The 15,465-nt window shown below is 41.6% G+C and overlaps 1 protein-coding gene across 6 annotated transcripts in view; it reads right to left on the bottom strand.

Moving 5' to 3' along the window:
* Nucleotides 1-8,482: 8,482 nt before the first annotated feature.
* Nucleotides 8,483-15,465, bottom strand: part of HP1BP3 (heterochromatin protein 1 binding protein 3) — a 33,175-nt gene continuing 26,192 nt past the window's right edge. For 5 of the 6 annotated variants that reach the window (XM_031464258.2, XM_031464260.2, XM_031464259.2 and 2 more), the window contains 4 exons: nt 13,637-13,796; nt 12,150-12,261; nt 10,708-10,821; nt 8,483-10,276 (listed from right to left, as the gene is read on the bottom strand). In XM_031464258.2, coding sequence (XP_031320118.1) covers nt 9,982-10,276; nt 10,708-10,821; nt 12,150-12,261; nt 13,637-13,796 — 681 coding nt within the window. In that variant the 3' untranslated portion in view covers nt 8,483-9,981. Of the gene's footprint in view, nt 10,277-10,707; nt 10,822-12,149; nt 12,262-13,636; nt 13,890-15,465 lie in introns of those variants that run through there. The other variant, XM_064493973.1, reaches the window with a different exon arrangement.

Here is a 15,465-nt window from a genome sequence, read left to right as displayed (position 1 = left end):
TGCCCCACGCGCCTCCACCGCCCGCCGCGGTGCCGGCCCCGCCCCCACCGCCCCGCTCCCCTCGTCCCCCTCCCCGTTCGCCCCCCACGTGGCCGCGGGAACCCGCGCCCCCATCACCAGGCGGTGGCGCTCGACCCTCGCCCACCAATCGGCGCCCGCGGAGCGGCTCCCCTCGGCCGCGACGTCCAATCCGCGCCGGCGAAGGGTCCTGGTGCCGCCCCCGCCGGCTCCTCCTTAAAGGGGCTGCTCCTGGTCGCCGAGGACGCCTCTTCCCGGCTTGGGTGAACTGACTGTCTCGGGGCCGGGGCTCGCCGACCGTTCTCTCCTACTGGAGAGTCTTTCCCCTCCTACCCACTGGATACTCCCTCGTAATTCCAGCGGTGGCTACAGCAGCCTTCTCCTCCGAGAAGCCTTCCCTGACCACCAGTGACGCCTGCAGAGCACTCACCACTCCTGTCACCCTCCTCCTCTTATTAGGGTGCAAGCTGCATCGGTCAGGAAGGCCCTCCATCCCCAATGAGCAGGACAGACTGGCCGGTAGAAGCATCCGGTGATTGTTGTCTTGATATGTGAATGAATGCGCTCAGGACCGGGCCTCTGGGGCACCCTGGCCAGTCTCACGGCCAGTGTTACCCTTCCTTCCAGAGGGTAGGGGACTGTGACGCAGCCTCTTCCTTGCCCTCATCCTGCCGACCGTTCTGGGCCTTTGTTGTGAGTTAACTGAGCCTGCCCATCTCAGAGCCCACTCCGAGAAATCTCTGCACAAACGTTATCACAGCACGGCCGTGACCCTGTCCTTCGTTTTACACGGAAATCCACTGAGAAGGGGGGAAACTGGTGAGCAAATCCAGCCCTAAATGGCAGCCACAGCTTTGAACTGGAGAGCACTTTTGTTCCCACTGGGCCCAGAACCCTGTAGGTGCCAAAAAAGAAAACAGCGAGCCCGAGTCAGCCCAGGCTTTGCACCTGACTTCTGCAGAGGGAGCCCCGGCACCTGCCACACGGGGCTGCGGGCCAGCGGGGGAGCGGGGAGCCGAGGCTGCAGCCCAGCAGATGGGCGCCCTGACAGAGGTGGGTGGGCACAGCAGAGAGGAACTCAACTGGCCTGGGTCAGAGGGCCTCAGGCGAGCCCTGAAGGAGGCAGGTGGAGCCATGCTGCCCTGCAGGGCGTCCCTGTCTCCCCAGAGCCCCTGGCTGCCCTTCCAGAGGCAGCAGTGAGGTGTAATGCTTAGGGGCTTGGTCCCAAATTTGGGCACTTCCTCTGACTAGACAGGGGACCTTGGGCAAGCACCTTAATCACTCTGATCCTCCAGTGCCTCTTCCGTAAGCCTTACAAACACCTGACTGACTCATAGGGACGTGAGGGTTCCAATGAGTTAATGTGGATAAAGTTCTTGGCACAGGACCGGATCCACAGTACGTGGAGTGTTCAGTGACTATTAGCTGGTTCTAGACTTTGCTGTTATTCCTGAGTTTCTTTTGTCTATGAGTGAAAGACAAGTATTCATTGAGTTCACATGTCATCTGCTCTGGGAAACCCTTCACCAAGGCCACGTGACAGGCTTGAGGCCAGTGGTGAGAAGAGTCAAACAAGTTGGTCCTGCTTTCCAAACATTCCAATGTATGAAACTCAGGGTACACAAAGGATGACGGGTTAACTCTTGCTAGCTTTAAAAGAGCATGTAAATTTTAAATGGAGGACTTGCCAATTACTAGAGCACAGTCCCCATTTTGAGACTCTCCTGAGAAAACAACACGAGCTACAAAAGTATGAACTCCTGGCTCTAAAGAGTTCCTGATAAGGGGGAGGATATAGCTCAAGCTTAGCACCCAGGAGGTCCTGGGTTCAATCCCCAGGGCCTCCTCCAAAAGTAAGTAAATAAACCTAATTACCCCCCCCCAAAGGAGCTCCTGATGCATGCAATTAATTCTGATGCCTATAATTCAAAAAATAGTGGCACATTTGTTTCAGATCAAAAGGGAAAAAAGACCAAGGAACTAAATTTGAATGATGAAACAGTTAAAACTTGAAGAATTTTTGCTTTCTAAATCGTTGTCAGGAGAAGGGGACGGAGAGTCGGGCATGGGCTAAGTCCCAGGGATAAAGAGATTCACACGAAAACACACAAAACACCACCAACACAAGATCTGGGAAGATAAGCATGTGAACAGTGTATGTGACATTGACTCCTGACCCTGTGACCACCAAGGATCCTCTTTTTATTGGTCTTCGTCCCACTCAGGAATATGTTTCAAAACCAAATGCATTTATACATTTGAAGCTCATTCCTTCATTTTCATTTGTGGATCAAAGTAATGAAACTGCTTATCTGAGCTATTCCCTCTGGTTACCAAATTCAGTGGCCCTACCTCCACTAAAAGCCCAGAAACGCTGAGCTTCTGCCATGCATGTAGCCTTACTACGGTACCTCGATGTACAAGCTCAGAAGTTTGCATCACGGGAAACAAACTTCAGTGGGTGTCAGCCATCTCCTGGGTGAGCCAAAAGCTTGGAGTTGCAGCATAAAACAGCCACCACTGCATCCTTAGCTGCCCCCACGTATCTGATCCTACATTCAGGACGGCCCAGTTCTCGGGAGCCATCAGGTATCGAACTTGAATCATTAGATTAATGACTCACTTTTGCAGGAAAGGAATGACAAAGAAGGTAAGCCAGGGTGGTGGGGTGGTCATGATCTCTGAACATGTTAGGGCGCACAGCCCTGTCGTGGGATTTCCTGATGACTCAGTGACAATGACTCAACCACATAGGTGTGAGCTTGCTATCCCAATCTTCTCTTTTCACTAAAATTCCGGAATCTGGTGCTGGAGCTGCCGGCTGACGAGTGTGAGTGGGCAGACACATCACATCATTTCAGAGCCCGTCTCCAAGCATAAGACTGAAAACTGGAGCCAAGATGGTGAGCTTGGAGCAGGCCTCAGCACCGCACCTCATCCACATGTTTTCACAGCACACGTTTCCACCTGTTTCTTCAGTAACAGCGTCTCATGTTGGTAGCTATGTTCAGCCTTGAGCACCATGAGTTCGTGCTCTCAGGTGTGTCCTGAAGGTTGTCCCTGCAACTTACCCCAACCCCCAACATACTGCACCTCCCCCAAGTTAAGTGACCTAAAACAGAATTTTTAAAACCTGTAATTCTAAGATGTGTTATTGTGTCTCCTCTTCACAAATTGATTTGTAAAAGTTCTAATACCAGTGACTATATTCAGAGATAGGGTCTGTTAAGAGATAATTAAATTAAAATGACGTTATTAGGGTGGGCACTGATTCAATATGCCTGGTGTCCTTATAAGAAGAGGAAATCTGGACACAGGCGCACACAGAGGGAAGATGATGCGGAGACGGGGAGGACAGCATCCACAAGCCATGCATGGAGAGAGGCCTGGAACAGAGCCTTCCCTCTACCCTCGGCAGGAACTAATCCTGTTGACACCTTGATCTTGGACTTCTAGACTCCAGAACCGTGAGAAAATAAATTACTGTCGTCTAAGTGACTCGGTCTGTGGTGTTATGTCATGGCAGCCCAAGCTGACTAATACAGTGATTAAAATAAGATTCCTTTTCATCCGTTCACATAGCGGAGCAGACTGCAAGATTCTATGGCCAGATTCCTCTTCCCAGTGTTTTCTGGGTGGCAGAATCAGAGAAATGTTATCTAATCTAGTTCAGCTCTCTCGTTTCCAGTTGAGAACCAGAGGGTAAGTGACTTGCGGCAGGTTGCATTGTTAGTTCCAAAGGGGCACAGACTGCGGGCACCTCCACTCACCCTCTCAGAGGCATGGTTAGGAGAGTGAACGGGCACTGCCTGGGGATCACCTGGTAGAGCCGAAGTCCCACTGCTGCTTTATTTCCAGGAAATCATGTTTTACCTTAGCAACTGTTGGAGACTTTGCACTCCCCTCCGCTTGTTTTGATACTACCATTAACATAATGCACCCCCCAATACTTTGGAATAAAACGAGCACCCCAGAAATAGGCAGTTATCTTGTTGCTGTCTGTACCCCATTTGAGAAGCTGGGGAACAAGGAATAGTTCCTAGTACTTGCCCAACTGAAAACAGATACAGGTCTGAAAAGGATCCCTGCCCAGAAACACTTGTTAGAGACGTTGTTGCAGAGACAAATAAAATAGGAGTCTAGGGATGTATTTCAGAAAGAAAGGCAGGTAATACTCTCTCAAATAACATCTACGTTGAAAACATAAGCTGGTGATAAAATTTAATGGAGATTTTTTAAAAGAATGGCTGCTGCAGTTTTCTCTGGGGCCCCACTCTTCATCCCCAGCCAGCCAAGGCCCCAGGTTCGGCCCAGGTGGCAGCTGCCTAGGCCTCTGGTGACCTCAGCCTAGAAGGAACTCCCAGCTCTTGTCCACCTGGCTGTTCTCTCCTGCTCCCTGGCATCTGAAACTTATAGCTGTGTTTCTTTCTTCTTGCTCATCTTTTAACAAGTGAACTCCTAGTGATTTTAAAATCTAATTGAAGAAAAAAATCTGTGAACCACCGCCCATTAAGTCTGATGGCATGCCCCTCTTGTAACTCGTCCTATGATGCTACCTGAGCTTTCAGTGTATAAACCCGCTAAGGAAGGTGTGGCGGCCAGGAGATTGGCCATGTCCACCAAGTCTCGGTTAATGTCTAACTCTGTCATTTATTCCATGTTTAATTGGGGGAAAATTAGCAAAACTTGCTTCTGAAAGTTGGGGGTAATTTCACATACTTTTGAGAATCTATTTATGAGGATTTGAGATAGTGTGATTAAAGAGCCAAACAGGAAACTACAATGAATGGCAGTTTAAACAACAAAACTGAACTCTTGTGAAACTCTTGGGTGTTCTGTCTCATTAAAAAACAATCTTTCCTACAATTCTAAAATGCCATAGTAACCTCAGTGTAGTGAACAGGGCTCAATCTTTTTTTTGATACTTGATAATCTCACATGGCTTTTGGGTGGTTATTCTAAAACAAACAAAAACCAACAAGAACTGTGGATTTCGAACCCTTTTATTTTACAGATGAGGAAATCAAGGCTGAGGGAGATTGAGTATGTTGGTCGAGGTCAGACACAGCTGGTAAGAGACACATCAGCCCCCAAACACCACTGTGCACGACCACAGCTATAGATGCTAGGATGCTGGGCTGAGTGACTTACTCTGACCAGGAGTCAATCTCAATTTGGAATGAATGAAAGTTTCTTATTCCACCTACTTATACCAGCAAATATAAGTAATATAAGGCATTAGGTGAGAGTTTCATCAGAGCAGAAGTTCTTAAACAGTAAAATGGTGACCAAGGATGTTACGTAACTCTCTGGGTTTTAAGAAAAAGAGTTATCTGTTGGAGTCAGGTGAACAAAGCAGACACAGGCAGACGGAGAGACTGGATGAGTAAGTTTTGTTTCAGAATCCAGAGCAAGGATTTCTGATATTCCAGTTCATGATTACTAAGCCGCTGTCATGCCCCAAAAATTGTTGTCAGACAATCCCCATTCTGGAATTTCTCTTGGTTGGCTTCATGGAACACAACTTTATAAAGAGTGAGAAAGCAGTTTATAAACAGTAAGAACACTGCTCACTTAGCAACATCAAAGTTCTGCTAGAAGCCGTGGCTCCTGGAGGGAAAGCTCTCCCAAGTGTCGGCATCCTGTGAACTGAAGAATTTACCTGGAGTAAGTAACTGTGAGGAAACCAGAAATGCGTCCCACGGCTAGGACCTGAAAGGGACTGAGTACCTGCGTAGCGTCCTAAACAGACAAACAAAATTTAGGGCAGCCTCGCTAACATTTCCCGGTAACTAAAAAGACCCAATTTTAATAGTTCCTACCAAACTTCTTAAAACAAAAGCCACACTGACTCCTATTAGCAAATGTAATAATTTAATCTCATTTCCAAATCCTCTGCACTCTTAAGTCCTTTCTTTTCCATGAATAGAACACAGAGTCACTGGGCTGCCGAATAAGGGGAAAATTCAGAAGCCTGAAAAATTCCCAAGGCGAGACACAGGAGCAAAGCAGACTAGAGATGGTTCTGCATTCAGAGTGCCTGGCTTTGCCACTTACTATCTCCCAGGGTAAGTTTCTAAGCCTCACTCTGTGCCTCAGTTTCCCCTTCTGTAAAATGGGAATAATAATGACCATCTCATAGGGTTGCTAGGATTAAACGAGGTTAATACATATATACAGAGCCTGACATGCAGGAAAAATTCAATTCGTGTTAACTATTATTGCCACTATCATTTATGTTAAGTAACAAGTCAAACTAAGAACTACACTTTGTCAAAATCAAGGCACCACAGAGAGAGGACTCTGCTAATAGGCAAACATTTAATAGCAAATGGTGTTAATTATACACTTACATACAATATCAAGAGAAAGAGTTGCAATGTTTGAGGAAAATGGCTTGGGAAGATACGTTTTGAAACTTTTGACATTCCAACTGCTGATAAAACAAATTAGAAACAGTTAAAACTAATAAATTTAAATAATCAAAGGTAGAAAATTTCTCCAATAACAAAAAGGCATTGAAGTTAAGAATCTTCTGGAAAACAATAGTCAGAAGAAAAGAATATAGTAATGAAGGTGGTAGCGGTCAGTTTCTTAAAAAAGGAAAACAGTGCAGCTGAGAGATGCTGCTCCGCCAAGCGACCTCCCGTGGCTCCTGCGTGCACCTGTGTCAAGGAGTCCCTCTGCCAAGAGCTTCGGCAGCTACAAGGCTTCAGCTATGCACGACCGAGTGACCATCTGTTCTACCTCAAAAATGCAAAAGCAACTCCACATGCCGGGAAGTAATGTCAGTCAGAACCCCTGGGGGAACAGTTTAATAACAGTCTTTATCCAATTAAGTATAAACACAACATTGTAAATCAACTATACTTTCATTTAAAAAATTTAAAAAAATTCTCTTCATAGATAGAATTTTTGTTTAACCCAAAGACAAATAAAGTAACTAAAACAATTTATTAGGGTTTGATAGATGAGAAACCTTAACTGTAATCCTAAATTTTTGGATTCAAGTTACCTTTAGTTGGCAAAATACAGCAGTTCATGCGTAAGGCTGGCTTAACTTTTCTTCTGGCACGTCAGGATGGGAAGGGTATCTTAGCCTGAGCTAGAATAACTTCACAGGTTCTGTAAGAATAAGGTTAGCAAGCCTAGCCAAGAACGACAGAACTTTATAAAAGAGGAATGATGGAGAAAATGTCACAGGTATTAGCATATTACCCAGCTCTCGTTTTCAAGTAATTTTCCTGTTAACAGCTAATAAGACATGATTAAAGCATGCATCTGTTCTAAGATCTATACTGGACCAGGCTCCTTAAGTCCACATGGATGGTTCTACCTGTATTGAATGCTTTTGTCATGATTACTAAAGGAAGGTTTTCCACGTTTCTCTGCGCTGGTATCTCCTTTCTCATTTTGGCTTTAAGGAGCCAACGATCTCTCTCCCTGCACTTTGTGAGATTCGTTTATCCACGGAAGTTTGTAGGTGGTTTAAGGAGACATGAAACACTGTCATGAGCTCACTAGAAGTCACTAGCAGAGTACTGAAGCCACTGATCCATGCCAGGGGCTGCTGGGTTACCTCTTGGGTTCGCTGTTTTCCTTTCTTGGAATGTAAAATCATTTCCTTTCTTGGAATGTAAAACTACTTCCTTTCATGGAAGTAAAAATTACGTGTTCTGCCCCTTGAGAATGCCTGGAAGGGAAAAAAACTCAAACATTCCTTTACCTCAACATAAGGAAGGTGCATGTCTTTGACAGCTGGGGATTTTCCCTGGAAGAATGCAATGCCCTCCTGTCTTTTCCCTTTACAGATGCTAAAGCAAGGACAGCTTTGCCCTGACTTGAACTTTGTGGAGTTAGAAGGGACTAAATGACCTAACTGTCTCATTCTCTATGCTGGAATGCCTGATATACAATATAGCCACCAGGTTCAGGCAACCTTTTTTAAGGTAAAAGCATTACCATAAAACACAGAAACCATCCAGAATCCTCCAACTTCTGACTCCAAGAGTAAGAAGTTTTAGCACAGGTACCTAATACCCACACTATTAAGATTATCTGCTAAACAGCATAATAGAAAATGAGAATTACTTTCTAGAATTAGGTTTCTAGGGTTTATCAATCCTTTTGCAGTGCTGTATTTTTTTTTCCTAGTCCAAGGACATACGTGAGCACTGAACATGAAAAACTGGAATCTATAATCTTGAAAAGAACCCAAGAACCTTAGTAAAATACAAAATGATGGGAAAAAAAAAACTTATTCACTAAATAATCAGGTTCAATATATCTAGAAACATTTACATCCACATAAGAATTCAAAAAGCAAATAAACCAGAGCTTGTATGTAAAAAGGAAAATGGATGGCGGCTAGCGCAAGGCGCAGGAAAGACTCAGAGTGCGTGCAGCGCTTACAGCTACGTCTCAGGACATACTAGAAACTTTTAAATGTGAACTACGGTTCAGCAGCTTTTAAAATTTCATGTTTATTCATATTTTTCAAAATATATGTACATTAAAAAAAGGAAGATTTACAACAGGAAAGATTGCCTTACATGCAACACAAATTCCAATGAACTCATGATGGGATCACACATGATTATGGATCTAATTCAAGCCAATCTTCTCAAGTCCATTTCCCAGCCACACTGCAGGCTGCAGACAGGATCCCAGGAGACAATGCAAATGGAATGAATGAAACAAACATCTTTTGCCTCTGGCAGCACTCAAGGGGCCAGAAGATGTACACCAAAAAGTTTAAGACAATTAAAATGTCAAGTGCCACAGGGAGGATAAATGATAACTGGAAATCAATTATTTCTTAGAAAGCTAGTACTATTTAACACAACTTCACAATACTAAAACAAAGACAAATAAGAAAGGGATAGGTAGTCGGGCTTCATTTGTTCTTTCTTTTCTTTTTTAAAATATCTCAAAAAGGAAGCCACTTGCTCTTTATCAAAAGTGCTCTGGAAGAAAGGAGGGGGAAAAAACCCAGGGATGAATCTGGAATCAAGTTTATTTTAGCAAACTGTACGTTTTTCCACTTAACATTTCTACATTAGCAATGGTGTAGCTCTCCAACACTTCCTTATAAAAAAGGCAAACAAGAAGTGACAATTCATGCTCCAAATATTAAAAAATATATTTGAACATTTGATCAAGAAGGTTTTTGTATGTTTTGATTTTTGGTAACACAGGTGACACCAGAAACCACAAGTTCAATATATTCCTATATTTCTTCTTCAGTCAAAAACCAAGGGGTGCCAGAGGTCTTGTGCTTGCTGTTAAGGGAATGCAAATGCCCTGGGGCCAGTGAAAAACACCTGCAAACTGACCAACGTGCAAAGTGGCCCAAAGGAGTCCGGCATCTTCAGAATCAAATGAGATCATAATGCTTCTGGCTTATTCCCAAAGCTAAGACATCTCTGTGTGTACAGCTGGAGAGAAAGGGTTAGTGGAGTGGTTTTATAAATAAGATTAATTATTAGAGATACAGCTGAAGTCTCCAGGCAGGAGGCTCTGCAATTCAGTCAGGGCTCCGCTGCCTCCTCCCACTTCCAGCACCTGACCAGCGTCCTGTTCTTGATGCTTTCTAACAAATATAAACTGTTTTGCAACCGTTTAGATACAGCTGGAGGGGGAAAAAAAAAAAAGCAAAAGCTGACGTTAAAAAAAAAAGGAGGGTTGGAGTGGAGGGAGAAAAAAGGACAAGTATAGATTATACAGTTCAGGGAAGTCCAGAATTAGTGCAGAAATTAAAATGACCGGGAGAGGGGCAGGCACCAAGAACAGCACCTAAAGCTAACAAATGCCTAAATTGGTTTATTTATATTCCCTCCCCATAATGTTCATAGGGGAGGAAAAAAAATGTAATTTCAAAAGCATCAAAACTAAAACAAATGCACACGGACCTTAGAAAATAAGATTTTGAATTCATCATGATACCCTTTTTTCCTATAAAATTTACTTTTTTGCTTTGAAAGATTTCTTCATGGTGGATTTGCCCTTTCCAGGCAACTTCACTTCCTTTCTCACACTGGCCACAGGCTTCTTTGAAGAGCTACCACTAGGTTTCTTGATGACTGAGGGGGAGGGTCTGGCTTTCTTGGCAGGAGTTTTGGCCTTAGGAGGGGCTTTCTTGGGCAGGGGCCGAGCCTTCCCTCGCTGGGCAGCTGGGACTCTAGGCGCAGGCTTGGACCCTCTCTGCTTCACGGGTGCAGCCTTCCCTGACAACTTGGCTGGGGTTTTCTTCTGCAACCTGTGAGAACCAAAGAGCAAAGGCGATCACTTAGTACTTGAGAGATTCATTTTACCAGGATGACCAGATACTCTGTCAAAAAAGAAATAACACAGGTAGAAGTCACCTATGTTAAGAAGGGGAATGTGGGTGATTATTTACCCTGAGGCTTTACTAAAATTGTATACACGTAATTCCATCATGTTTTTCCTAGAAAAATATGGACTTATTTTTCTTCAAATAACTAAACTATGGATATATAAATATACAGGTTTGACCAAAGAATAATTACATATTCAGTGTGTCACAGGTTCAGAGTCTCTAAACTCTTGAGACGATAAGTTCAAACGTTACACAAAAGGCTTGAGAAGGATCCTGACTTGTCCACTTTTCACAGCCTCTCCTATTACTGCCATTTTCAGCTCTAAAAAGGGTTTTCCACACAGCCCTACCTTCTCTTAGGTGGTGGCTCTTCATCCTCAGAGTCTTCCTCTGATGATTCATCTTCATCTTCATCCTCATCTTTAGAATCATCTGGCTCTTTCTTTGGAAACAGAACTCCTGGACTATTAAGGAAAAAAAAATTAGGTAAAAGAGAAGTCCAGGAGAGGACAAGGAAAAGAATGTGAACCCAGATACGCTCTTCCCTGGACATTATCCACTCCCCTCCGCCCCTACTCCCCAGTTATGTCAGGTTAGGTGCAAATATCAGGTTACAATTTAATCTATGTCGAACACACGTATGAAGTTACGACAAATCTATAAATGCCCCAGACCATTCCTCATTCCCTTCCCCTTCCATTTAATAAAATTAATACTTAATCATTTATTTAGCTTTGGGGTTTTTCTTTTTTTTTAATTTTCTTTTTTGGGAGGAGGTAATTAGGTTATTTTTTTAAACAGAGGTACTGGGATTGAACCCAGGACCCTGTGCATGCTAAGCATGTGCTCTATCCTCATTCTCTTACTCATTTATTTACTAAACAATTATTTACACTCCTGATATGTGTTCAGCACTGTAACAGCCACTGAATATATAGTAGTGAATGGTCTATACGGTGGTGAACAGTCTGCACAGCAGTATGTATTTTTTGTCCTTATGATACTGGCAAAAGACTTCAAAGTATCATAAAGACTGAATCTCTTCAAAGTTTTAGAGAAATTCAGCAAGGATCTTCCAACTTTTCCTTGTTTACCTTACGTAGAAAACTTGATCTCATTGATCAATAGGTCCTTAAATTATCACAGTGTATATGCAGTGCATGACTTTAAGAATTAGATTTAAAGTTTGTTTGAAAAATTCAAATAACATACATTCAACCAAGTAACACTTACTTATATTTAATGCACAAAGAACAATATAAGAAAGCTACACTATGCTTCTGCTAAAATAGGTTTTAGTGGTACATGTCATTGCACTTTATTAGAAATGAAAGTATAAGAAGTCATAGCACAGGTACATAGAAAAATGCTTAGTTCACAGGAGATGCTATATACTTTTCTTGGTTCAATGAATAAAAAAATAAAGCATGTATAAGAGACAAGTTTTTAAATTAATGTCCTTGTCTCTACAGTATGAAGAAGGCAGATTAGGATTCTTGGAAGTAGTCAGTGCTCTCCCTAGTTGGTGCTGGACAATTAAAAAATAATCAGTGCTTAATTTCAGGAACACCGAACACCTGTCTAACAATAAGCTCCAGCAGGATAGCCCAAATCTCCCTATTCTTACATGAAAACCTTCTGCTCTAAAAAATACTATCTTAAGTAGTCTTTATTTTCGAGTATACCCAGTTCAGTATAATAGCAGTAAAGTAAGGAAAGCCAAGCCTGCAACCTAGAGTCAGATTTTAAGTTTGCAATGACCAGTACTTCCCATTATGGGCTAGGTGCTTACCTGGGGTAATAGGGAAAGCAGAGCTGGAAGGTGCCACTGAATCCTTTACCAGAGATCTGTTCCATCCACCCATTCTTTTCGCATCTCTGCAGGGTTTTCTTCAGTAAGTGCACTGAACAAAAAATTCAGAAATGAAGCGAGTATTTATTTGCTCAGATTTGATAATTCCCTCAACCACAGTCAGTTATACATCAATTTAATGTCCTGTCACGTGCTAAGTGAATCCTTTGTGGTCAAAGGATTATTATAAAATTATTATTAAGTGCCCATAAATTTGGCAAGGGTTAAATTATAATGGCAAGGGGTTTCAGAGACCACTGCATCAAACTCCTTACTTCACAGAAAGGGAAATGAGCCCAGAGTGGCTAGTGACTTGCCCTACAGTCAGTTGCACATAAATGGTTAATAGCCAACTTAAATCTACATCTCTCATTATTTCTATTCATTCAAACATTTATTGAGGACCTATAAGTATTGATAAGCATGTAAAGTATCTATAAAGATAAAACCAATTTCTCCTGAATCAGCAAATAGTAACAAAACATCATGGCCTCTAAAAAGGCCTTATCAACTTTCATATAAAAACATATAAAAATATATTTTACAGTGATTCAGTACCCTCAAAATAGCTGCAATATTAGTGACACTGAAAAGGTTAATAACCAAATTCATCTTTTCTTCTAACAGTTGTCAAAAAAAGAAAATCATGAAAAGTCTGTAAGAGTCAATATACATAGTTAAACACAGTATATATCTTATGTAAGGAAAGAAAAAAGTCATACACATAACCACTACTTTACAAAAACTTAAAAAAAAAAGACAAAGTACATAAAACAATGAGAAAGCATTCCTTCATATGTGTTAAAAGTCAATGTTAAGATTTCAAAATTACCTTTTCATTTAAAGCAATATATTCTAGTTGGCATTTTCTGTTACCTAATTTCCATATTCCTCACCCTGTACCGCTGTGCCCAATCCCACAGTTCACTGAGAAAACAATCTCACTAATCCACATGTGATAATGCTGCTAAAATGAGGTTTCTAATCTCAAATCACCACCTGACAAGGTTAATATACTTTACTGAAAAACAGGGCTTACGTCAAAAAGAAGTAACCTAAGCAGTAAGTATTTTAAAACACAAGCTTGGTTTCAAGATGTTCTGATGAAAATTCAGAAGTAGGTTAAAAAGATAACTACACTTGAGAAGAGTTTTGAACCTAGAAATTTATCTAAATTACAATAGAAATAAATATCAGAAACATTTTTACAGCAAAGTAAAATCAAATTCTCATGTTTAGCACACATTGTAAATTAATAAGCCTTGGTTATTTTTGTCTGTCTATCTGTAAATAATAAATTTGTAAAGTTGTTCCCCCTTGGTTTTCAGTTAATAGTTAACGATTTGTCATTAATAGCATGATCTCTAGGGATCTTTCACAAGATAATTCCTCCGATCCTGTCAAACGTGCACAACTCCAAGTCTTACTTTGATAGTTAGAATTGGTCCCTGGGTGGTTCTCCAGGACATACTTCTTCAGAGCAGCGGTGGAGCAGGTCTTCGGCTCATTCATGGCAGCAATGGCGGACAAGATTGCATATTCCATCAGGCTTCCACCAAGTAGGGGTTTCTCCCCTGATTTCTTCAGCTGTTTTCCAAGGAGGAAGAGAAAAGCATCAAGACAACACTCTCCCAAAGCAGGTCAAGACAAGACTCCTCTGCACCAGGTGGGTCGGAGTTCCTGCATTAGCACAGATATGTTTTACAGTAAATTGTCAGGTTAGGGACTTTCTCTTCCCATTCAACAGGTATTCACCCTAGCTGAGGAGTCCCAACCCTCCTATGGATTTTTTCTCCTTTCATCTACCCCTCCAACCAACCTCAAGTAGCAACAGTTGACCTAACCCGAAGAGAGTGACAGTGCTACTCCAATAAGGAGGTTACTTGTTATACCCCCAATAAATTAACGCTTTTGAGAATACTCCTCTTTTCTGAATGTGAAAAATGGACTACTTATAAAATTAGCCAATAGCCTTTTTAATCCTGCAAGGAAAATAGCAAAGGAAAAGTTTGATAGATATTTAGGATATCATACAATAGAAAATTATATAGCATATTTCAAGGACAAGAGGCTGGGGAACAAAGGGTAGCACCAATAAGCAAAAAGGTAAATAAAAGGACAAAGCGAGGTATAGTCTACAACAATGATTCTTAAAGACAGATCCACAAATCCTTGGGGTTCCTGAGACCCCTTCAGAGGATCTGCAAGGTTAAAATTATTTTCATAATAATATACTAAGATGTGATTTGCCTTTTTCACTGTGGTGACATTTTGCACTGATGATGGAAAAGGAATGATGGGTAAAACCACTGCTACCTCACAACAAATCAAGGTGGAGGCAGAAAAATATAGTTACTGCATTCTCTACTGCTATACATTTACGGTTAAAAAAAAGTGTTTCATTTAACAATGTCCTTGATATAAAAATTATTTTATTAAATCTCAACCCTAGTCCATGTCTTTTTGATATTTCATGGGGCAAAATGAGAAGAATGTATAAAGCATGTCAACTACAGAGGGATGGTGGTAATCTCAAGGAAAAGCACCCAGTGATTGAACTGTGAGCTCAACTAGCTGCATTTTTCAGGCAGTAATACCCTTTTAACTTGAAGGAAGAATTAACAGATAAACTGTGGTTATTCAGACTCAGGCATCTAGCAGACAATTTCTTGAAAATAAGTTAAGTGGGCTTGTCAGTTCAAGGAAAACAACTAACAGTAGTTGTTGCCAATGATAAATTCAACTTCTCAAGAGAAAACATAAATTGTGGAAAACTTGATTCTACCACCATGAACACAGTAATTTCCTAGTACTTAAATATTGTTCTGATGAGATCAGTGGGTGATATTAGTGAATATGAGTTTTGTTACTATTTGATGAAATGTGCCAACATTAAAAAAATCTGCACAATTCAGTGAACTACTATTTTCCAAATGACTGTTACACAAAATTATGGTTAAAAGATGCACTCAAAGTTCAAGACAGACCAAAGGATTTCAAAGTAACAGAGTACAAGTTCAGATATGGTTTCAGGTTTCACATGGCAACTATAATGTACTTTATGGAAGTACCCACAAAATCAATGTAATACACATATTAACAGAATAAAGGAAAAAACCATATGATCATCTCGAGAGAGATAGAAAAAGCATTTATAATAAACTCTCAGCAAACTAGTAACAGAGAACTTTCTCAACTTGGTAACAGGCATCTATGAAAAACCTGTAGCTTCAACGGTGAAAGAATGAATGTTTTC

This window comes from Camelus dromedarius, chromosome 14, assembly GCF_036321535.1.
Source record: "Camelus dromedarius isolate mCamDro1 chromosome 14, mCamDro1.pat, whole genome shotgun sequence".
NCBI classification, from domain to species: domain Eukaryota; kingdom Metazoa; phylum Chordata; class Mammalia; order Artiodactyla; family Camelidae; genus Camelus; species Camelus dromedarius.
Note: the sequence above shows the minus strand (reverse complement) of the source record. Positions and strands in the feature narration are given on the sequence as shown.